The 24,049-nt window shown below is 45.2% G+C and overlaps 1 protein-coding gene and 1 pseudogene across 1 annotated transcript in view; one reads left to right on the top strand and one right to left on the bottom strand.

The window, feature by feature from the left end:
• The window catches only part of LOC124545953 (T-box transcription factor TBX1-like), a 194,585-nt gene that overhangs the window by 129,063 nt on the left and 41,473 nt on the right, over positions 1-24,049 (bottom strand). The window contains exons 3-4 of the mRNA XM_047124916.1: positions 18,047-18,163; positions 12,778-12,934 (exon numbers count right to left, since the gene is read on the bottom strand). Coding sequence (XP_046980872.1) covers positions 12,778-12,934; positions 18,047-18,163 — 274 coding nt within the window. The remainder of the gene's footprint in view (positions 1-12,777; positions 12,935-18,046; positions 18,164-24,049) is intronic.
• Positions 13,482-13,599, top strand: LOC124546412 (annotated as a pseudogene).

The following is a 24,049-nucleotide window of genomic DNA, read 5'->3' as shown; positions in this document are numbered from 1 at the left end:
GTTTGACATATTGTTACGTGTGATGCCGTTACATAGGTTAGTGTTACTAGTTGCTGTGACCACCAATAGATGGCGCTAGTGCTCCACAACACCGACGCTGTCTGTTAGGTCACGTTAGTCGCTGGCGAAACGGCGTAGAAGCAGGAGAAAGCGCAATCTGCGTATTCAGCGTAAATTTCAGGCTTCTTATGGACGCAGCCATCCTGTCGTTAAATGAATAAAGCGATGGTATGGAAAGTTTAACGAAACAGGCAGCGTCAAGCATCACGTGAACTTCAAATATTGCAAGCAGGTGTGGTGAAGATTCTTCATGAAAGGCTTAGGTTGCATGATTACAAAGTGCAAATTGTGCAGGCCTTGCAACCGAATGATTTGCTGACACGTACTGAATTTGCAACTGAGATTCTCAACAGGATTGATGATTACTTAAATCGGATATGCTTTACCGATGAATCCACCTTTCATGTCAGTGGAATAGTAAATAGGCATAATGTCCGTATATGGGGTTCAGAGTCTCCACATGCTGCTGTACAGTTACAGCGAGACAGCGAAAAAGTGAATGTTTGGTGCGGCCTCATGCATAACAATGTTTTTGGACAGTTTTTCTTTGCGGAAAAATCAATTACCGCTAACAAATAGTTAGGCGTTTTGCAACAGTTCATTGCCCCACAGACAGAAGAATATCAACCATGGATTATTTTCCAGCAAGATCAGCACCCCCCACGGCTTTGATAGTGCATGATTAACTGGATGAAACATTTTCGAATAGGTGGATTGGAAGGAACGGTCCGACACCCTGGCCACCCCGCTCTCCAGACATTACGCCGCTTGACTTTTCTTTCTGAGGCTACATCAAGGACAGAGTCTTCGTCACACCAGCTGCTGACGTCGACGAACTGAAGGCTAGGATACAAGCTGCTGTGGGTGCTGTGACAGGACACATGTTACGAAACACCTGGCGGGAACTGGAATACCGCCTCGATATTCTCCGAACTACCAATGGAGCACACGTGGAGGTTTAGTAACGTAAGTGGTCTTAAAAAAAACTATTAACACTAACATATGTAACGGCATCGAATGTAAATTGTTATGTCAAACTGTTATTCTATAATAAATTGTTATAATCAGGGCAGGACTTTGTGCTCACCCTGTACATTCAGAAACTCTGCGAGTAGAGGAATCATTGTTTTCCAGGATAACTGCCGTCGGCACACTTGCAATCAGACAAAGGCTACGCTTCGGTGGTTTAGTTGCGAAATACAGTGAATCCATCGTTCAGCCCGGATCATTCACCTTAAGCTTTTCAAATCTTTGGTGACCTGAAGAAAGAGATTCGTGGACGTCGCTTTCAGTACGATGAGGACGTCCAAGAGTGGATGTGGTTGTGAATCTATCAGCGGCCATTCGCATTCTACGGAATAGGAATTGATCGTCTCGTCTCCCTGTGGAATAAATGACTCAACACGAGTGGCGATTACTTTTGTATAGAACCATTACACGGTCACGGTGTGGTGGGTGTTCGCTTTCCATTTGACTGCTTCTTATACATACGGAATATACACAAATGGAAGACAGTGCACATAACAAAGGAAAAGAAACAGACAGTATACCGATTATGAAATTACTAGTTAAAAGAGTCTCACTTCTGTTACATAACTAAGAGTAACACTACTAACTGGTGTGAAACTGAAATTAGTAGTAGTGAAGGAGAATGAAAGAGTGAGAGATGTCGGTAGGGTTGTGAAAATGTTCAGTGCACCTCTAAAGCAAGCCATGTTCGAGACGACAGTGCGACCTACCGAGTGGACTTGCGCAGCGATTAGCATGCTGGACTCGCATCCGGGAGGACGATGGCTCAAATTCGCGTCTGGCTATCCTGATTCATGTTTCCCGTGATTTCCCTTAATCGCTTCCGGCAAATGACGGAATGGTTCCTTTGCAAGGGAAGGGCAAGATCAGTAACCTCCTCCATCCGCCCTTAATCCGAGCTTGTACCCCGCTTCTGATGACGGGACACTAAACACTAGACTTCGTTCGTGTCTTCCTAGTGCCATCAGTTGTACAATAATGCTCAAGCGTTTGGAGTCCTTACCAAGTCGACACGACGGATATGTCAAACGTTTTCAAATACAGTTGCTGTTGTAAAACTGTGTTGAGCCTATAAGCTTGTACTCTGAGTCTTGACGTGTGGCTGTGAGATAGACTTTTGACGCGAGAAAACTACTAACTGTGGGTCCCTCGGAGGGGCGGGGGGGGGGGGGGGGCGGACACGACATAAATTTTGGAGGTTAGTAAAAGGGACATAAAAAAACAGAAACGTTTCATGGAGCAGACAGGGGTGCAAGACGTAATTACAGCTATAATGAGAGCAACTGTGAGGTGGGAGGGAAATGTGGACAGGCGAATGGATGTTGCGATAGAATTATCCTGGCACACATAAGAAAAACATGAACTGTCCAAGTGTTCATTCATGTTGAGTGTTAGAAATACGCAAACGAGCTAAAGTTGACAGACGTGTTTCTACATCTGAAAGAGTGTATGTTCAAATTTCGCGCCAGTCGCATAAGGGTGGCGCTAGTAGAACGGCTATGAGGATGCGAATCATGTTTGCTTTACATACACGCTGTGACGGCCGTGAGCGTTAATTACCTTTGAGATCAGACGTGGATGAGCTGATATCAGCCAAGAATGCCTTTAAGGCGAGAAAGACGCCACTGTCAACGCGTCATGCAGTAGGGCTGCGAGAAGCTGTATATTCCTTCTGCAGTTCTGCAGGAACACTTGGCAGGACTGTAGCCGCTGTACACGATTTCTGGCAGCGGTTGGCACAAGAACAAGTAGACTGGGCTCCAGACGGCAACATGGCACTACCGAGAAGGGAGACCATCGCATTCGGCTTGGGGCTCTGGCGTATCGTACTCCATCTGCAGCAGCAGTCTGAGCAGCAGTTGGCACCACAGTCAAACAAGGATCTCTTAAAAATCGATGACTTCAAGGACAGCTCCGAGCCAGACTCCCTGTAGTGTGCATTCCACTGACACCAAACTATCGCCATTTGGTACTGAAGTGGTGTCACAAGCGAGAGCTCATTAGAGGGCAAAGTGGGAATCTATTGTGTTTTCTGACGAAAGCTAGTGATGGCCGTGTGTTGGTCAAAAGGAGGCCAGTTGCGGCCTGCTACCAGTTAGCCTCGGGTGCGATTTCGTGTGGCAGCAGGAGAAATCTGGTGGTTCTCCCGCACACCCTGACTGTAGAATTGTACGTCAGTCTGCTGACTCCACTTGTTGCGCTTCCATTCACGAACAGCATTTCAGGGGTGTTTTCCTGCAGGATAACGCTCGCCCCCATACCGCTGTCGCATTCAGAAATGTTCTGCCGAGTGTCGACATGTTGCCTTGGCCTGCTAGATCACCAGATGTGTCCCCGGTCGAGCACATATGGGACACCATCGGACGACAACTACAGTGCCATCCACAAACAGCATTATCCGTCTCTCTACTGACCGACCAAATACTCGTACAACGGGCATGGAACTCAGTGTCACAGACAGACGTTCGTCACCTGTACAACAAACTACATGCCCATCTGCGTGCTTGCATTCACTCAACAATCCGGTGGTTGCACCAGTTATTAATGTACCAGAGTCTCACACTTCCAATGATTCATCTCGCGCTTAGGTTACCTGCAATATTGCTGTGGCGCTACAACGCAGTCCTTGCTATGCTTTTTTTCGCTTACTTAACACATGAAACTGTTTGTATACGAGGTATTGTCTAGTGTAAATATGTATTGTAAATACTATGTTTAAATTATACGAGGCCTGTTCAGAAAGTAAGCACCGATTGATTGCCAAATTGAAACCACAGTGAACATCAGAATTGTTTTACTTGTAACAATTAGCTACACCTTTCAGCTACTTCTCTACGTAGTCGCCGTTCTGACTTAGACTTTTGTCATAGCGTTGTACCAACTTTTCAATAGCCTCATCATAGAAGGCAGCCGCCAGTGCTTTCCGCCAATTCTCCACGCTGGCCTACACCTCGTTGTCTGTGTCAAAATGTTGTCTTCAAAGACAGCGGTTCATGTGACCAGAGATGAAACTCAGGGGGAGACAATTGCGGACTGTATTGTGGGTAATCTCACATTTCCATTTGAAAACGATGCAGGAGCATCTTCATTGCCCCTGCAGAATGCGGCTGCGAATTGTCTTGAAGAAGAAACCGCACGACAGTTATGTAATGTTAGCTGCATAGCTTCAGGCGAAATTTCTCACCAGGCCCTCGTACTTGGCGGCAGACACTATTTTCTAGACATCTTTACGCACTCACTGCGAGCTCAGAAATGAGAAGAGCGACGTGATGCTAACTGGGGTTATACTAGAGACACTACCCAACACATCTGTGCAAAGCTTTATCGGATTTTCATAGTCGTTTCCATTTCGCGACCGATCGGAGCTTACTTTCTGAACGCCCCTCGTATAATACTTAACACGGGCAAGTCAGGGCATATTTAGTTAACGTTGAAGTCGGAGAGATTGTTTAGTCGTGCCGCTGGGCGCGGGAGCGCGCCAGCGGTTAGTAGTAGCAGTGACGATGTGTTCGGAGTAAGACGTACAGTCGAATGCTGCTCGTCCTAGCTGTGTTACATCTAACGGCTAGTGTGTGGATCTAAGTACGACGGGAAAGGAATGGTCGGCATATCTGGAAGCATGGCCGGGCAAGTTATTATGGATTAATGGGCATAGCGCTGAACAAACGAGGACTTAAATGTGAAGCGCACTGTGGGTGCAAGTCGCAACAGTAAAAGCCCGCTGCCACATTGTGTCGCTGCCGTGGACTGCCGTCGATCCACCGACAACAAGGAAAGTAAGATCTACGTAATTTTCGTAGAGGATAAAATTGTAGAATGCTTGCCAGTGACTGTCCTTTTCTTTGAAGTTGAACAGTTAATAACAAGCACTTTATAATCGAAGTGTTGTAGCTACATTCCACCCGACAACAACACCAAGTAGATTCCTTCCAAACCTCACCTTACTGAACCGAGTGTGTCACGCCATTATCAAGAGAAAATATGTTAATTATCAAATTATTTGCATACACGGTGAAGAGTAAATTTCAGACTGGTTATCGTAGTTAATTGTTGCACTTAATAAGCTTACGCCAACCGTAGTAACTTAATGATAGACTGCAGTAATAAATTTGATTATTAAGATTTATTTCAATGCATATTCAGCTGAAGTTAGTTCAAGGATATTTCATGAAACTATAAAGCTTACTCCACCTGATAATCCCCCAATGAATCAATAATTATTATCATTCAAAAGATAGTTAATCAATTATTGTCAATATATTTCATTATCAGTAGATTAAACTGTGCAAAGTACATAATTTTAAAGACAGAATGACAGTCTATTATTCAAAATTTCGACAGATGATTATCTGTGTTGTCAGCATTGCACTTAGCTGACAAATTATGCACAAAATAATTATCAAAATACTTATTGAAAGTTAACCATTAATGTTTAAGTGTAGTTAGATCGTTATGACATTGTTTTATACGACTACTGAGCCTGACACAGCACTTACGTAGAAGTCCCCGTTCCACCTGCTGCGCTACAAACAGGTAAACTTTATTTTTGACACAATTATTCACGTACTTAACAGTACTGTCGCTCATCAGTTGAGTTGGCGACCGATTTTTAATTGCTTTTACAACTTAATCATTTCTTTCGGCAAAATTTCCACTGGCAAAATTTATTTCCAAATTATTTCCATTATTTCATTTACCGATCGTTATTGAATGAAATTACTCGTTCGATAACGATCAAGTTATAACGTCTCCTGTTTCCCGCGGAATAATCATTATTTAGTTCGGATTCGGATGCCTTATCCCGACGCGGGTCAAAATTCATAATTCACGGTCATTGTCAACTTGTAATTTCGCAAATCCCGGGAAGCAGGGGGGTGTTATGCTGCCATCACTTAAATATTTTCCTAGGCATACGTATTTCCAAAATTTCATTACTCTACATTAATTAGATTTAGAGGTTGCGTTTTTTTTCTGTCAGTGTACAATAACGCTCAAGCGTCTGGGGTGCTTATCAAGTAGACATGATGCCAGATATCAGACGGTACCAGATACACGTACCTATAACAGTTCGGATTACTGCATAAGTTTTTGCTATCATTCTTGATGTCTTGATGTGTGGCTGTGAAACAGGCTTTTGATACGGAAACCACTAACTGGGGGTTGTTCTTGGGTGGGGTTTGGGACGGCCGGGGGTGGGGGGAGGGGGGGGGGTAAGAAAACATACATTTTGAAGACTGATAGAAAAGACACAAAAATAAAGAAATGATCCAGGGGACATACAGGAATGCAAGGCGTAATTGCAGCTATAATGACAACAACTGTTCTGGGAAATGGTACATGGAGCACGGAAGTAGTTTGGCGAATTCTAAGAAGTAAAGGCGGATATGCAGTCATGGACTGTGCGGCTGGTCCCGGCGGAGGTTCGAGTCCTCCCTCGGGCATGGGTGTGTGTGTTTGACCTTAGGATAATTTAGGTTAAGTAGTGTTAAGCTTAGGGACTGATGACCTTAGCAGTTAAGTCCCATAAGATTTCACACACATTTGAACATTTTGACAGGCGGATACAACAGCCTGATGGATGTTATCGGTAAATTATCCTTGTTCACATGATAACAGAATGAACTGCCCCAGTTTTGATTCCTGTTGAGTGTTACAAACAAACCCTGCAGATAAGTGATGCTCTCATAGCCAGATAAAATTCACTCTGTAGCAGGAGGCAACACTGGCCAAAACTGCTGGACATTTCATTGACAATTGTGACCAGGAAGAACCATTCCAGAAAATCCTAATCGAATGAAATATGACCTGATTCTACTTATTTTATCCTAAAGTTCTTTTGGTCCATTACTCTTTTCCTTCCCTGCATTTAGTTGTGATAGTCACTTCTTTTCTGAACTTGTATGAAGTGCTGTTGTGTGCTATGCCATTGCCCCTGCCAGGTAGTCCACCTTTCCGCGACTACTGCGTGTTAGCGTAGCTATGTCTAGGCGAGGCCAAGAGCGGCAGGAACTTCGGCGGTCGTCCACAGCGTTCGCCAGCGACGGCTGCACTGTTTGGTCGCGGTTCATCACGTGCACGAATCCGACAACACGGTAACATCACCAGACTTGAGGAGCCAACAAGCAGGGTGCGCATTACCACCAGCAGCAACAGCCAGTCGCACGGATTCAAGGTACTAGCCCGCGCAGCTTTATATCTCGCAGGCCAGCGAGTAAGCGCCAGAGTTCATCATCCAGCGGAGCCGGCAGTTCGACGCGAGGTCTGAGCGTGGTGGCTTCCGTGAGGGCGCGCGAGAGATCGTACTGGCGCCACTTCTGCGAGCACTCCATCGACTCCGGCCCTCGTCGTATCGTCTTTGCTACGTTACGTGTGTACCCTCTGGAGCTGTGTGGTGGCGAGTGATGTGTCGGACATGGAGCTGGGCGCGTGTGACTGAGCAATCGGCGTGCTGCCGATTACAGCGAGTTAGGAACCGTTGACCTTGGTTCAAATGGCTCTGAGCACCATGGGACTTAACATCTGAGGTCATCAGTCCCCTAGAACTTAGAACTACTTAAACCTAACTAACCTAAGCACATCAGACACATCCATGCCCGAGGCAGGATTCGAACCTGCGACCGTAGCGGTCACGCGGTTCCAAACTCAAGCGCCTAGAACCGCACGGCCACACCGGCCTGCAATGAGCACTGCACTTAAAGATTGTTAATTCTGCCCGGTGAGAGTCAGCCAGGAATCTAGTTTCTTTATATCTTTCGGTGACGCCTTCGCGGTTGTGTGTCTCGATCTGGAGGTTTCTATATGCGCAAAACTAGTACTGTGCAATGTTCATCTTTTACTAGAAATCATCGATTGTTATTATTGAGTATTTGATACAACTGATTGTAATTTCTGTTTGTTGTGTACCTCATGGTCCTCCCTGGGTCGAGTTATTGGTTTTGGCCTGTTGTGTGCACTCACACTGAAGCTACGCGCGTGTGGTTCATGCGTGCGTGCGTGCGTGCTCGTATTTGCACATTCTCTTACTCTGTGCTGAAGGGCCGATCTCGCTACAGTTGTGCAGTGTAACTGGCCATCTACCAGTTGATGCGTATCCTAATTACAGTGGTTATTAGTCCCTAAGAGGCCCCAATAAACGTAAACCACGATTTTTTAAATCTTGTTTGAATTATTATGTAATTATTCTTTTAAATGACCTTGTACATTGCTTCTTGTTAATGCTTGGAAGGTTAACTTGCAATGTTATGAACGGGCCGGTCCCACACTGAAGTTTTGCTAGACGAATTTTCAATTGTCCGGTTTAAGTGTCACTGTGTATGTTAACTTTTATCAAACTACTTTTGCTGTTTGTTGTTTGTTGTATGTTGACAGCCTCGCACCGGCAGTGGTTGACGCGTTGCTGCTGCTGTTGTGTTGGTCCGGCGCAGGGACGCGTTTCCCTTCTGTGTAATGAAGTAATAAGTGCTATCGACAGGGGATGTCAAATTGATTCCATATTTTTAGATTTCCAGAAGGCTTTCGACACCGTTCCTCATAAGCGTCTTCTAACCAAATTGCCAAACTGCGTGCCTACGGAGTATCGCCTCAGTTGTGCGACTATATTCGTGATTTCCTGTCAGAAAGGTCACAGTTCGTAGTAATAGACGGAAAGTCATCGAGTAAAACAGTAATATCCGGCGTTCCCCATGGAAGTGTCATAGGCCCTTTGTTGTTCCTGATCTATATTAACGACATATGAGGCAATCTGAGTAGCCGCCTTAGATTGTTTGCAGATGATGCTGTCATTTACCGTCTTGTAAAGTCATCAGATGATCAACACGACTTGCAAAATGATTTAGATAAGATATCTGTATGGTGCGAAAAGTGGCAATTGATCCTGAATAAAGAAAAGTGCGAAGTTATTCACATGAGTACTAAAAGAAATTTCGATTACGCGATAAGTCACACAAATCTGAGGGTTGTAAATTCAACTAAATACTTAGCCATTACAATTACATATAACCTAAACTGGAACGATCACATAGATAATATTGTGGGTACAGCAAACCAAAGACTGCGATTCATTGGCAGAACACTTAGAAGCTGCAATAGGTCTACCAAAGAGACTGCTTACACTATGCTTGTCCGTCCTATTCTGGAATATTGCTGTGCGGTGTGGGATGCGCGTCAGGTGGGACTGACGGATGACATTGAAAAAGTACAAAGAAGGGCAGCTCGTTTTGTACTATCGCTAAATAGGGGAGATAGTGCCACAGACGTGATACGTGAATTGGAGTGGCAATCATTAAAATAAAGGAGTTTCCCGTTGCGACGGGATCTTATCATGAAATTTCAGTCACCAGTTTTCTCCTCCGATTGCGAAAACATTCTGTTGGCACCCACCTACATAGGAAGAAATGACCATCACGATAAAATAAATCAGGGCTCGCATAGAAATATTTAAGTGCTCGTTTTTCCCGCGTGCCGTTCGAGAGTAGAACGGTAGAGAGACAGCATGAAGGTGGTTCACTGAACCCCTTGTCAGGCACTTTATTGTGAATAGCAGAGTAATCGCGTGGATGTAGATGTTTGGGCGGCCCTCCCATCGTCGCACGAGGCCTAAGAGTTTGCTGGTCACCCGCGGTTCTGCGGACCTCCAGTTACAGCCTCGAGTTGAGCAGCTTGTTGTTATTCTTTTGATATCGGGTGACGGCGCGGAGTATCGCCGGATTAGTAAGTAATTGATTCAGTATTTCTGTTATTGTAGGCGCCTGGTGCGCGTGTAATGAAAGCCTTTGCGCAAAGTGAGCACTGAGTTTCTTGTTTTCTTTAAAAAATTAAGGGTTTAATTTTCATTATCATTTTAATTGTATTTTAGTGACCCGTTTGTTTATATAAATACGTTATTTATGTGGAACAGGCTTGTGGCCAGTCAGTGAAGTAGTACTGTTGCTTCGTTTTTAATGTGGGTGGCCTCTGGGCAGATTGGCCGTATCTTCTCTCTATGACAGCAGAATAACCAGTGGAGATGTATGCATTTTGATGTGTTTTATTTAATGTTTGTTCAACGTATATCCGAGTCCTATTGTGAGATTAGCCACAGCTGTCATCTAGTTGCGGGGAACGACAAAAGACGAATCGAGACGGGCCACCCTTCCATGTGTATTCCTTAAATTAATCCTGATCCTTATTGTTGGTACCAAGTTCGTTTTCAGCAGATGCCAGAGTTCATCACGACTTCATCATCATGACTTCATCATCACGACTTCATCATCACGACTTCATCATCACGACTTCATCATCACGACTTCATCATCACGACTTCATCATCACGACTTCATCATCACGACTTCATCATGAGGAGTTCGTCATGAGGATTTCATCATGAGGAGTTCATCATGAGGAGTTCATCATCAGGAGTTCATCATAAGGAGTTCATCATCAGCTACGCAGTCTGAAATTCGCTCACAGCAGCAGTCTGTGGAGAGCACCTAGCAGACTAATGTCAGTTCACTCCAGAGGGCTGTTTATTTCTGGAAGTGACTGTCTTGTTTTGGGACTTGGCTCGCAGCCTGGACAGAGTCATACATGTGTCTAATCTCAACTATATGCTATGATTATACGTGTGTGCCAATAAACAAGTGTTCAATTACATTGTACTAATTACTTTGTGTAGTGGTGTTCGGGACCAGTGCAGTAGCGCAATCGGTTTTTCAAAGAGCGACACATCACGTACCTACTCTGTGGAACTGAAAGTTGGACTCTGGGTAAGTTGGAAGTGAATCGATTGGAACCTGCTGATCTCTACATAAGCTGGAAAATGACAAGAACGAGGTGGATCGAAAGAAAAACCAACACTGAGCTCTTAGCGGATTGAAGCGAAAAGGGAAAATTATTGAAAGAAATGGAAAAGAGAGTTTGGTTGGGTTGTTTGGGGGAGAAGACCAAACAGCGAGGTCACCGGTCTCATAGAATTAGGGAAGGAAGTCGGCCGTGCCCCTTTTCAAAGGAACCATCCCGGCATTTGCCTGGAGCGATTTAGGGAAATCACGGAAAACCTAAATCAGGATGGCCGGACGCGGGATTGAACCGCCGTCCTCCCGAATGCGAGTCCAGTGTGCTAGCCACTGCGCCACCTCGCTCGGTAATGGTTCAAAACGGCTCTGAGCACTATGGGACTTAACTGCTGTGGTCATCAGTCCCCTAGAACTTAGAACTACTTAAACCTAACTAACCTAAGGACATCACATACATCCATGCCCGAGGCAGGATTCGAACCTGCGACCGTAGCGGTCACGCGGTTCCAGACTGTAGCGCCTAGAACCGCACGGCCACTCCGGCCGGCGCTCGGTAATGGAAAAGAGAAAAATAGTACTTATTGGATATGTCACCGGAAATCACACCTTTATCATTAACATTCTTGACAATAAAGTGCTGTCTATCCCAAGAAATTCCGTTGTCTCTCTGGAAAACCAACTGGTTTCGACCTCCCAAGAAACTACTGGGTAATTCTAGACGGAATTAGTGCCAGCCATGGCAAAAGTGCGGATTCACTGTACACTGTCCAGTCTCATTAATGTGATCACCTGTCAGAAGCCTGGATAACCAGCTTTTGCAGCGCGAAGCACTGCAGAACATGCGGGTCGAGAGCCAGCGGGTTTCTGGAAAGCAGTGGCAGGGTTGCGGAGCCACCGCAGCCGCAGGGCCGTGACCGGCGGCGGTAGGTTTCTCGCTTGAGGGTCTTACGGCGCGAACAGGCCGACCGTGGTGGTCCCACAGATTCTCGACTGAGTTTATATCCAGGGAGTTGAGGGTGGCCAGCGGAGTGCAGTGAACTCATGCTGGTGTCCTTCGAACCACGCACTTGCACTGTGAGCTGTATGGTTCTTTGCACTGAACTGCCAGTTCAAGTGGTTCAAATGGCTCTGAGCACTACGGGACTTAACATCTGAGGTCATCAGTCCCCTAGAACTTAGAACTACTTAAACCTAACTAACCTAAGGACATCACACACATCCATGCCCGAGGCAGGATTCGAACCTGCGACCGTAGCAGCCGTGTCGTTCCGGAATGAAGCGCCTAGAACCGCTCGACCACAGCAACCGGCGTACTCCTAGTAAATGCTATCCTTCGGAGGAGAAACAAACTACATGTAGGGGTTGACGTGGTCCTAAGGATAGATGCATACACGTGTTTATCCGTTATGTCTTTCAGAAAGATGAGATCACGCAGAGAATGCCACGGAAACATCCCGCAGAGTATAACGCTCTGTTCTCCGGCTTGCACCCTTCCGACGATTGTTGCAGCGCGTACTTCTGCCAGTACCTCGTCTCCTACCTTCCAAACGTAACAGAAGCTTCTGTAAAGTTGGGAGGTAGGAGACGAGGTGCTGACAGATGTAAAGCTGTGAGGACGGGGCGTGAGTCGTGCTTGGGTAGCTCAGTTGGTAAAGCACTTGCCCGCGAAAGGCAAAGCTCCCGAGTTCGAGTCTCGGTCCGGCACACAGTTTTAATCTGCCAGGAAGTTTCATATCAGCACACACTCCTGCGCTGCATAACGAAAATCTCATTCTCCAAAGTTGGTGTTACTCTCTGTTGTCAGGCTGGGCCCTGCTGTTCAATTTCACACGAGATATTGGCAGGGCTTTTCTAGCAGTACCGCTTCACCGTGTACCGTGTTACTGCAGAGGCGTGGCGCGGAGCGGCTACTCACGTGGCCGTTGTCGTCCAGCTGGTTGTTGGTGAGCTTGAGCTTGTCGAAGCTGACCACCTGCTTCATCCACTGGGCGCCGGACGCGGGGCTGTCCGGGTGGACGTGGATCCTGGGCGGCGACACCGGGTCCGCCTTGCCCGCCACCACCCAGCTGGAACTGCCAACACACACAAGCACAGCTCACTGTCTGGAGGATCACTACCACTGCTGTGGCCCCGTTCATTTACGTATGTTCGAACTTAAACAGTGGCAACACTGCTGTCTAGACACAATGCAATGGAATCTACTGTTGTCGCTGATACCACACGTTGTTGACATACCTACCTTACCTCCGAGCAAATGGACTCGCCCGTCCCACGTCACCGGCGTGCGCGCAGTCGAGGGAAAAACAGTCACTCGTGAGCGAGCGGTCTAACGTAACAGTGTCACTATGTTTTCGAAACAGGAACAACGGAGTTCGATCAAGATTGACTGTGCCAGAGGTCATACAGGACGACAGTGTCATCGAGGTCTTCAGGAGGCGTGCAGAACAGTGGCACGTTGGGTAAAAGCCTTCAACGAAGGGCCTGCCGCTGTGGCCGAGCGGTTCTAGGCGCTTCAGTCCGGAAGCGCGCTGCTGCTACGGACGCAGGTTCGAATCCTGCCTCGGGCATGGATGTGTGTGATGTCCTTAGGTTAGTTAGGTTTAAGCAGTCCTAAGTGTGGCCGACGGCCTTGCCGCAGTGGTAACACCGGTTCCCGTCAGATCACCGAAGTTAAGCGCTGTCGGGCTGGGCTAGCACTTTGATGGGTGACCATCCGCTCTGCCGAGCGCTGTTGGCAAGCGGGCTGCACTCAGCCCTCGTGAGGCAAACTGAGGAGATGCTTGATAGAGAAGTAGCGGCTCCGGTCTCGGAAACTGACATACGGCCGGGAGAGCAGTGTGCTGACCACATGCCCCTCCATATCCGCATCCAGTGACGCCTATGGTCTGAGGATGACACGGCGGCCGGTCGGTACCATTCGACCTTCATGTCCTGTTCGGGTGGAATTTAGTTTAGTTTTTAGTCCTAAGTCTAGGGGACTGACGACCTCAGATGTTAAGTCCCATAGTGCTTAGAACCATTTGAACCTTCAACGAAGGTCCGCTAACTGTGGCCAGAATTAAAACGCCAGTCCAACGAATGACGTCATTATGGGTCGCCGCGATTGTCGAAAGTGCGTCAGAGCCCCAGTATGGTGAAAGTTATGGTGATTCTCGTGTACGACTGTGATGGTGTTATCCTAACGCATTACGTTCCTCCACGGCAGACCGTCAATGCTCAGTATTACTGTCCGTTTTTGGAGCATAACCTGCGACCAGCTTTGCGAAAGAAGCGGCGACACTTTCTGCGCAACCCACCCATCATTTTGCACGACAATGCGCGGGCGCATACAGCGCAAGCTGTGGCTGCTCTGTTCGGTCGATGGGACTGGAAAGTACTGTACCATCCACCATACTCCCCGGACTTAAGTCATTGTGACTTTGATTTCATTCCGAAGCTGAAGGAACCGTTTCGTGGCATTCGCTTCAGAACAGGTCCAGAGATTCGACAGGCAGTAGACCGTTCCATTCGCACCATCAACAGAACAGGTTGTGCTAACGGTATACTACGCCTTCTACATCGCTGGCAACGGGTTCTACACAACGCTGGTGACTACTTTGAAGGACAGAAACAGGTGCAAACATCTAACTCTTCTGTATCGGTTGTGAATAAATAATTGCCACTATTTAACTTCCAACCCTCGTATTTAGCAATATTACAATACGGCTACGGGCGTTCTTGACAGATCTTTAATGCGTCATTACAAAGAAACAGCGAGCGCGTTTATACACGAAAACCCCCTGGTACAGCAGTTTAATTCATACACTTGTAACCCAATATGGCGTCTGCTCTGTTTGCTTCTGTCAGCTAAGCAGTGCATAGGACACAAGACGTCATGCAAACGTCACTGTGTCGTCATGTGCATTATGCTGGAGAAATTAATCCATACTGCACTAATGTCAAAGCTTCTATTGAAAACACATTTATCGTCTTCGCCAGATCGCAGCCAAATTATCACCTATCAATATAATCTAGACAGATCACTCTGTAAATATAACCTTTGTTTCACCAAGTAGCTACCTGCCATAAAACATTCGTTGGCTTCACCAACTCACATCCAGATAAGCAAATTTCAGTCTCACGGAGGGATATGCTATACATAAGCGTACCACCGCAAACTTCATTACTCAATGCTATTAATACAGGGCTTTCGGAAATTTCCGTTATAAGCTTCTAGGACTTGTAGAGAGGAGTGAGTACACAATATTTTCTACAGGAACCCATGTCTGGAAACGTACTGTTTCCGTGCTACAGTCGTTTGAAAACGTGTTTGCTACATAGGTATGCACAGGTCAATCACGGCAGGTGGAACTTATGTCGTATCAGCTTCAGTCATCTGACTTGTGTCCTACATCTCTCACCTGGTTCGAGTCTTATTCACGTGACTATGAGTGTTAAAGCAATATGGCTGAGGACACGTATGCAGAATACACCGACATGATCCATCTACATGGCGAAGCTGACGTTAATGGAAGAAATGCTTGTCGCCATTATCAAGATCGTTATTCACAACGTCCGACTTCATCGGAGATCCGCAATTACGCAACGGCTTCGAGAAATGGTGTACCTTCACCGTCAGGCGGCGTGAGTGCGGTGCTCTAAGGGAACACCGCAAACTCGAATTGGAATCGTTTGTGAAAACTAATTAACTTTCTTTTCTCTTTCTTTGGTTATAAATGAGTGGAACTAATGTACTGGGTCACTAATTACACTACTGGCCATTAAAATTGCTACAGCACGAAGATGACGTGCTACGGACGCGAAATTTAACCGACAGGAAGAACATGTTGTGAAATGCAAATTATTAGCATTTCTGAGCATTCACACAAGGTTGGCGCCGGTGGCGACACCTACAGCGTGCTGACATGAGGAAAGTTTCCAACCGATTTCTCATACACAAACAGCAGTTGACCGGCGTTGCCTGGTGAAACGTTGTTGTGATGCCTCGTGTAAGGAGGAGAAATGCATACCATCACGTTTCCGGCTTTAATAAACGGATTGCAGCCTATCGCGATTGCGGTTTATCGTATCGCGACATTGCTGCTCGCGTTGGTCGAGATCCAATGACTGTTAGCAGAATATGGAATCGGTGGCTTCAGGAGAGTAACACGGAACGCCGTGCTGGATCCCAACGGCCTCATATCACTAGCAGTCGAGATGACAGGCATCTTATCCGCATGGCTGTACCGGATCGTGCAGCCACGTTTCGATTCCTGCGTCAACAGATGGGGACGTTTGCAAGACAACAACCATCGGCACGAACAGTTCGACGACGTTTGCAGCAGCATGGACTATGAGCTCCGAGACCATGGCTGCGGTTACCCTTGACGCTGCATCACAGACAGGAGCGCCTGCGATGGTGTACTCAACGACGAACCTGGAAGCACGAATGGCAAAATGTCATTTTTTCGCATGAATCCAGGTTCTGTTTACAGCAACGTGATGGTCGCATTCGTGTTTGGCGACATCGCGCTGAACGCACATTGGAAGCGTGTATTCGTCATCGCCATACTGGCGTATCACCCGGTGTGATGGTATGGCGTGCCATTGGTTACACGTCTCGGTCACATCTTGTTCGCATTGACGGCACTTTGAACAGTGGACATTACATTTCAGATGTGATATAACCCGTGGCTCTACCCTTCATTCGATCCCTGGGAAACCCTACATTTCAGCAGGATAACGCACGACCGCATGTTGGAGGTCCTGCACGGGACTTTCTGGATACAGAAAATGTTCGACTGCTGCCCTAGCCACCACATTCTCCAGATCTCTCACCAATTGAAAACGTCTGGTCAATGGTGGCAGAGCAGCTGGCTCATGACAATACGCCAGTCACTACTCTTGATGAACTGTGGTATCGTGTTGAAGCTGCATGGGCAGCTGTAGCTGTACACGCCATCCAAGCTCTATTTGACTCAATGCCCAGGCGTAACAAGGCTGTTATTACGGCCAGAGGTGGTTGTTCTGGGTACTGATTTCTCAGGATCTATGCACCCAAATTGCGTGAAAATGTAATCACACGTCAGTTCTGGTATAATATATTTGTCCAATGAATACCCGTTTTTCACCTGCATTTCTCCTTGGTGTAGCAATTTTAATGGTCAGTAGTGTATAAATTAATTGTAAAAGTGGTCGCGTTACCGACATGGTTGTAGCACGGAAGCGATACGTTTCCGGACATGGGTTCCTATTCAAAATATTATGTAGTCACCACTCCACTGCTACAAGTCCTAAAAGTTTGTAACGGGAATTCCCGAGCACCCTGTGTAGCACTGAATCAGAAATTGAAACAAATATTGCCAGTCTTCTGTTTTACCTGCAGAAACACAATGTATCTAGTGCTCTCATTTTCTAGGAGCAGAGTAGACGTCATACTGAACTACAACTTCCCGAAGTTAAAGTGCCGTATATGATGTCCTTCGTAGCTAAACTTGCTTACTACGAAAATATGCCGTTTCTATGCCATGACACGCGACAAAAAAAAAAAAAAAAAAAAAAAAAAAAAAAAAAAAAAAAAAAAAAAAAAGAGGAAGTTTTCAGTAGGATACCATATTTCGAGAATCAAGTATCGTAATTTATCTTTAATATTAAGAAACAGAGCTTGATTGTCTGTATGTGGCATAGTATGCAATTTGTTATTAGACTTGAGTTGAATTATGTTTCTGTGTCCGTCGTCTTAACATTGCTATGACTTACATGTTAAATAAAAGAGGTAATAAGGAACAGCCGCTTCGTACCCCACAAGTCATTGCCATAGATTCAGAAAATTGTACGTCACGTATGTTAATTGACTACATACTGTAAGTTAATTGATATCAGATGCCGTATTTTTATCTATGAAAACTCCAAATGCTCTGTGTTCCAAACTATATTCATCTCCACGTGTCGGCGAAAATAGATCTGAAGTCGTAATAAATGCATTCGATGTTTTAATTGCGTTATTTCTTTGTCCACCGGAAAAATGTAAATTTTTCTTGTGCGCTGAAACGTACTTTGCATTTCGCGACTACATCCTCGAGAGGAATTTAATATGGACTCAAAATTTCGTTCGCGTTGGATTTACTTCATACACTTTTATTTTCTCTGCTGACCTGAGTTTCCACTGCTCCTCCAACACACCCCAGTAGAGACAGCGAGCTCACCTGTGGAAGGCGTATCGGTAGCGCTTGTCGTCGACCGGCACGAAGTCCATCATGAGCATGTAGTCGGCGGAGGGGTCCAGCCCGAACAGCCGCACCTGGAACGTCGGGAACATCCGCCTGCAACACACACACACGCACATAAACAACATGCTGCAGTATGGCCGCCTCTCATTCTCCTTCATTTATGTAAACGACGGCAGTTTTATTACGTCCACAGTCTTGTACCTGCTTAGTGTGGACGCATTGTTTCATTTAAATAGTCACCGTATGGGTGCGTTGAGTGGGTCTAGTTTAGCAGGGGATACAACCCGTCAGCTTTGACCAATGACGTCAGAATTGGCCAGAGAGCATGTATTACAAAGATGAAAGAGCTGAGAAGAATGTTCAGAAACAAAGGAATGCAAGAGAGAAAAACTGTGCTTCACATATATAAGGGCCAGAAGTATTTTCACGTTAACGATATCGCGTGTTTGTATCTTAGTATTTCTCCGCACGGAAAGAAATGAATGAAATATATTACTAGCAAAGAATACATCACGTTACATGTGTGTCAGTTGTATCTCGAAAGTCTTTAGAAGTGCAGTACGGGATACAAGTTCAGCGTACGTCGATTTATTAGTTTCAACTAGCATTGCTGTCCTATTGTTCACCTGAACTATGTATCCCCTGCTTCACTAAACCGTAAATGAAACACCGGATACAAATTAAAAGCTCACTCGAAGTGTGTTGCTTAAGTACGGTACAGAGTAAGAGTTTGTCGTAAGTCGATTTCTTCGTTTTCACTAGCATTACTGTCCTGTTCTTCACTTCAACGATGTACCCTCCGCTTCAGTAAACCGTAAGTGGAACACGCGAAACAAATTGTAGATGTGTTGTTTGTTTAGTCTCCGCTATTACTAACAGTCTTTTCTTACGTACAGATCAGTATTACTGATGACAGATGGACCTACGTATGTAATATATGTATACCAGACTTCCGTTGACCTCTACATATGCACACTGGTAACGAAAAGGTGGAAATAGACGTACGTTACCTTTGCAACCTGTACCTGAATTGAACTACACGGAGACAAGAAGACGACACATGTACAATTTGTATCCCGTACTTCACTATGGGGTACAGTTTTCTTGTTGCTTTGGACGCTAATAGTATCCCATTCCTTACTTGAGCTATATAGCTATACGCAACATTTCTATCTTGCTCGCCAATTGACATATACGAGGTGTGGCTAGAAAAAAACCGGACTAGTACTGGTGAAACAATAAAACGAATGCAATAAGGCTGAAAGTCGCGTGGCCTGTCACGTGACTCTCGCTCCGCCTACTGCTCGAGTTTCATCTGCCTCCTGCACTCAGTCTGCCCGTGGCGTCTGTTTTAAGTAGTTGACGTTTTCTCTGTGCGTCGGAAAATGTTGAGTGTACAGAAAGAACAGCGTGTTAACATCAAATTTCGTTTCAAACTAGGAAAATCTGCAAGTGAAACGTTTGTAATGTTACAACAAGTGTACGGCGATGATTGTTTATCGCGAACACAAGTGTTTGAGTGGTTTAAACGATTTAAAGATGGCCGCGAAGACACCAGTGATGACACTCGCACTGTCAGATCATTGTCAGCAAAAACTGATGCAAACATTGAAAAAATCGGTAAACGTGTTCCTTGTCAACTCCTGTTAACTCAGACACTGCTCTGATTGTTAAACGGCGATCTTGTCGAACAAGTTTACCAATTTTTTCAATGTTTGCATCAGTTTTTGCTGACAATGGTCTGCCAGTGCGAGTGTCATCACTGGTGTCTTCGCGGCCATCTTTAAATCGTTTAAACCACTCAAACACTTGTGTTCGCGATAAACAATCATCGCCGTACACTTGTTGTAACATTACAAACGTTTCACTTGCAGATTTTCCTAGTTTGAAACGAAATTTGATGTTAACACGCTGTTCTTTCTGTACACTCAACATTTTCCGACGCACAGACAAAACGTCAACTACTTAAAACAGACGCCACGGGCAGACTGAGTGCAGGAGGCAGATGAAACTCGAGCAGTAGGCGGAGCGAGAGTCGCGTGACAGGCCACGCGACTTTCAGCCTTATTGCATTCGTTTTATTGTTTCACCAGTACTAGTCCGGTTTTTTTCTAGCCACACCTCGTATAGTGTCGGTGTAAAGGCGAAGTGAAGGACGGGATACAAATTTTAGTTGTGTCAGGGGTTTCGCCTGTGATATAGCAAGTACACATTCGAAAATGTCGTACTGATACTAGTGCTGGGAAACGAAAGAAGATCGACAGCTGAGAAATTTCTACTACGTACTTCACAACACGAAAATACACATATTGGTGGAATAAAACAGTGAAATATGTCAAAATAGTGAAATACAGTGAAAGAAGCAAATGGAAAAGTGAACTTAGCACACGGAAAGATCGAGGAATAACCGAAGCTCCCCTAGACAGACAGTAACGAAAATTACATACCCACAAACAGACAAATCCATTCCTATAAACGAAAATAAGACAGTATACATTGTTTTACAATAACAAACTAATACTCCAAATTACCTCAATATCATTACAAATAATTTTAATGTACCATAATAGCGCTTATCCGGAACACAGAAGTGTTTTATTATCTATGCCTCGAAGTGAAGAAATTACTATCTATGACTAATGTATGACGTCATTGGTCAAAGCCGACGGGTTGTATCCCCTGCTTCACTAGACCCCGTTGAGTGATGACGCATACAAAATTTTAGAGTTCTGAGGAGAAATAAAAACAAAAACTTTTTCATGTGTCAGACATGTCATAGGTTTCCCCGGTAACGCTCCATCAAGAGTTTGACGCTTGTCATGTTCAGAGACGGTCTTTAAACAGCCATTTCTTTCTGAGAACGGGGGGGGGGGGGGGGGAGATGGCGGGAAAAAAGAAGCGTTTGGTGTACGAGCGACCGGCGGAAGACACTCCGGATGAGCGGACTGGTCCTTTCGGTGAAGCTGCAGAGATTACTGGTGCAATATCTTGTTGTTTTGAGCGTGTTAGACAATCATTAGCACGCAGGTCCCAGTTGTACATTAAATGTCGTGTGACTAGGGCCTTCCGTCAGGTAGACCGTTCGCCGGGTGCAAGTCTTACGATTTGACGCCACTTCGGCGACCTGCGCGTCGATGGGGATGAAATGAAGATGATCAGGACAACACGACACCCAGTCCCTGAGCGGAGAAAATCGCCGACCCAGCCGGGAATCGAACCCGGGCTCTTAGGATTGACATTCTGTCGCGTTGACCACTCAGCTATCGGCGGCGGACAGTTGTACATTAATCTTACAGTTTCAGCAACGTCTCTGAAACAGTATTCATCACATTGAAGTTTAACCGCCTCTCTGAACACCACTAAAAATTTTGACAGGTGTCGAAGCACAAATATTTCGATGCATTTCGCTTGAAATTGGATAAAGGGATTGAGTCATAGTGAATTTTATAAAGAAACAGATTTTAGCAATCAAAGACGACGATGACGTCTTTCGAAAAAGACTGTTGAGACTTGTCGGTACAACGCAAAATCATGTGGACTCTTTGAACGTTAAAGCTAAAGAACCTGGCTTGCAGGCACGTATCCGAAGTCTTGCCTTCGAGACAGAAAGTACTTCTAATACTCAAATTCCGGTAGCAGATAGAGAAGAAATTCGATAATCAAGCTTCCTTAGCGAAAAGTTCATCTGAAAAGAATGAGCACGGATTCAAGATGAACCACTATAGAGAAACATAAGTTGCAGATATGAGATGCAGATAAACAGGTCGATACTTCCTACATTTTAGAAACCTGTTATCAAGCAGTAGCCAAGATACTATCATACAGAGTATCTTCACAGACCCGTGACTGGTTAGATTGTTTTTCGAGTAACATAAAACAGTGCATTACAACGGATCGTGAATGTTCAGCAGAAACAAGAGTAACATCATGTATTTGTTAGCATGGCCATCTTCCGCAGCAGCTGATAGAATCAGTTATTAATGCTTTTTCGTCTTCAGCTTGCTGCTGTTCTCTTTAATTAAATTGCAGTAAGCTGTAAGCTCAAGACGGAAAACCAATAATAACTGAACAATAACATCGATTATGTCGCAAGGAAAAGTAACAGGATGTCTAATGTTCCCAACATAGCCTATATAAATGATTTATCAGAAAGTATATGCAACATTATCAGACTGTTTCCTGACAATGATGTTGTCCATACAAAAGTATCGTTGTTTGCAGGACCGTAAGGAATTCCACAAACTGTTGGATTACATCTCCACTCTGTTTAATTAAAGATGGCTCCGATTTTAGAGGTGAAACTCTGGAGTTCGTCACATCGTTTCAGTAGCTCAGAGACAGTACTAAGAAGCGATATGAAGTAGGACGAACGCCAAAAATCAGTAGTAGGCAATGCGATCAGAAGACTGAGATTTTTTGGGAGCGTGATGGATAAAGGCAGTTCATCTATAAAGTAAATTGCGCCCTAGACATTTGTACGACCAATTCTAGAGGTCTAGTTACTTCCTATTTTATATCATAATTAGTCTTCCCAATGGTGAATAAATCAAGTACCTAGGTGTTATTGAAACATCATTCATAAATCAGGTTACTAGAGACAAGATTCAGGTTTAAAACGATGCGAGAGAACATACTGGAGTGGCAGAGGAAATTGGACGATGGGATACATGCCCGTATTCAGAGGCTGGGATCTACCTGATGGGCTCTTCACCTATGGTTAGTTTAGAAACATTTCCGGACTTTCCTCGCATATTCTTTCCTTCACCAGGAGCAAATGAGAGGCGTTATTCGTAACAAAATGATCTCGTACATCACCAAAGTGGCAACCGAGGGAAAGGCCATCAAAATTTGTCAAGACGGTCGACAGGTTCACTGGGTTTCTCCCAACGTGTCCACGCGCAGCTACGGGTTATCACGTGCGAGAGGCCATAAGGCTGGGAAGTCCCGTAATGAACCAGACAGTTACATTTTGGACGGGAAGAACAAGGAGCCCCCTTCTGATTAAGGTGAACGCTGAGATGGTTCCTTCGAAAACAACACTGCCGATTTCTTTCTCCATGCTTGTCCAACATGAGGTTGTGTTCTGCCTCTAACATTCTTTCTGTCCACTGGATTTTAGATGCTAGACCTTATTACTTCTGTGTAATCTGTAATCCAAGACGCTAAAATAGCAGCATGGAGACTTCAGAACATTTCGTAAAAGTCTACTGCGTTTTCTGCTGTTATTTCTGTATTCTTCTCGAGTGGAATATAAAAATTTTACACTAATAATTTAACACACTCTTGCTATCGTTAGTCCGTCTCCGTAGCTCACTGGTCAGCAAGTCTAACTGCCATGCAAAGGACGCGGGTTCGATTCGTGGTACCGACAAGGTGTTTTCCTTGGTGGAAGGACTGAAGTGCGGTGCACTCAGTATCGTGATTCCAGCTGAAGAGCTCCAAGGTCAAGAAAGTCGGAGACAATCGGGAGAGCAAAGTGCTGACCCCAAGCCCCTTCACACTTGTGCTGTTGATAAAATATCCGATGTGGTGAAGTACCACACCAGTTGCGTTAAAAAACAATTTTTAATGCAACTAGTGTGCTATTTATTCACATTGGCATTCTTCAAAAACAGTTGCTGAAACTGATGAACGAGAATCTAAATGACAAGATTGGTCTTTGCAGCGAGTGGAGACGTGTGACGGGAAGCTGGAGTTTGCAGATATGAAAAAAAACAATAATAAAAAAAAACATAACAGAGAAGTCGACATGAAGTTTTCCAGAAAAATCCAGTATGTGACGAAACCGAACGATGGACCCATTGTGCCACTTACCTGCAGCTACCATAGTTAGCAACGTCATTATCGCCAGGCGTGAACGTGCATCGTTTTTCTTTCAGTTCTTGCTCTAAGGGGGATAAGCAGCTCCTAGCTTGTTGATGCACGTGATATCTAACAATAAATCGATGCTTGAATATACAGCTCTAAAACTGGCAGTAT

Source organism: Schistocerca americana, chromosome 8, assembly GCF_021461395.2.
Source record: "Schistocerca americana isolate TAMUIC-IGC-003095 chromosome 8, iqSchAmer2.1, whole genome shotgun sequence".
NCBI classification, from domain to species: domain Eukaryota; kingdom Metazoa; phylum Arthropoda; class Insecta; order Orthoptera; family Acrididae; genus Schistocerca; species Schistocerca americana.
This window is presented reverse-complemented; position numbering and strand designations above follow the sequence as displayed.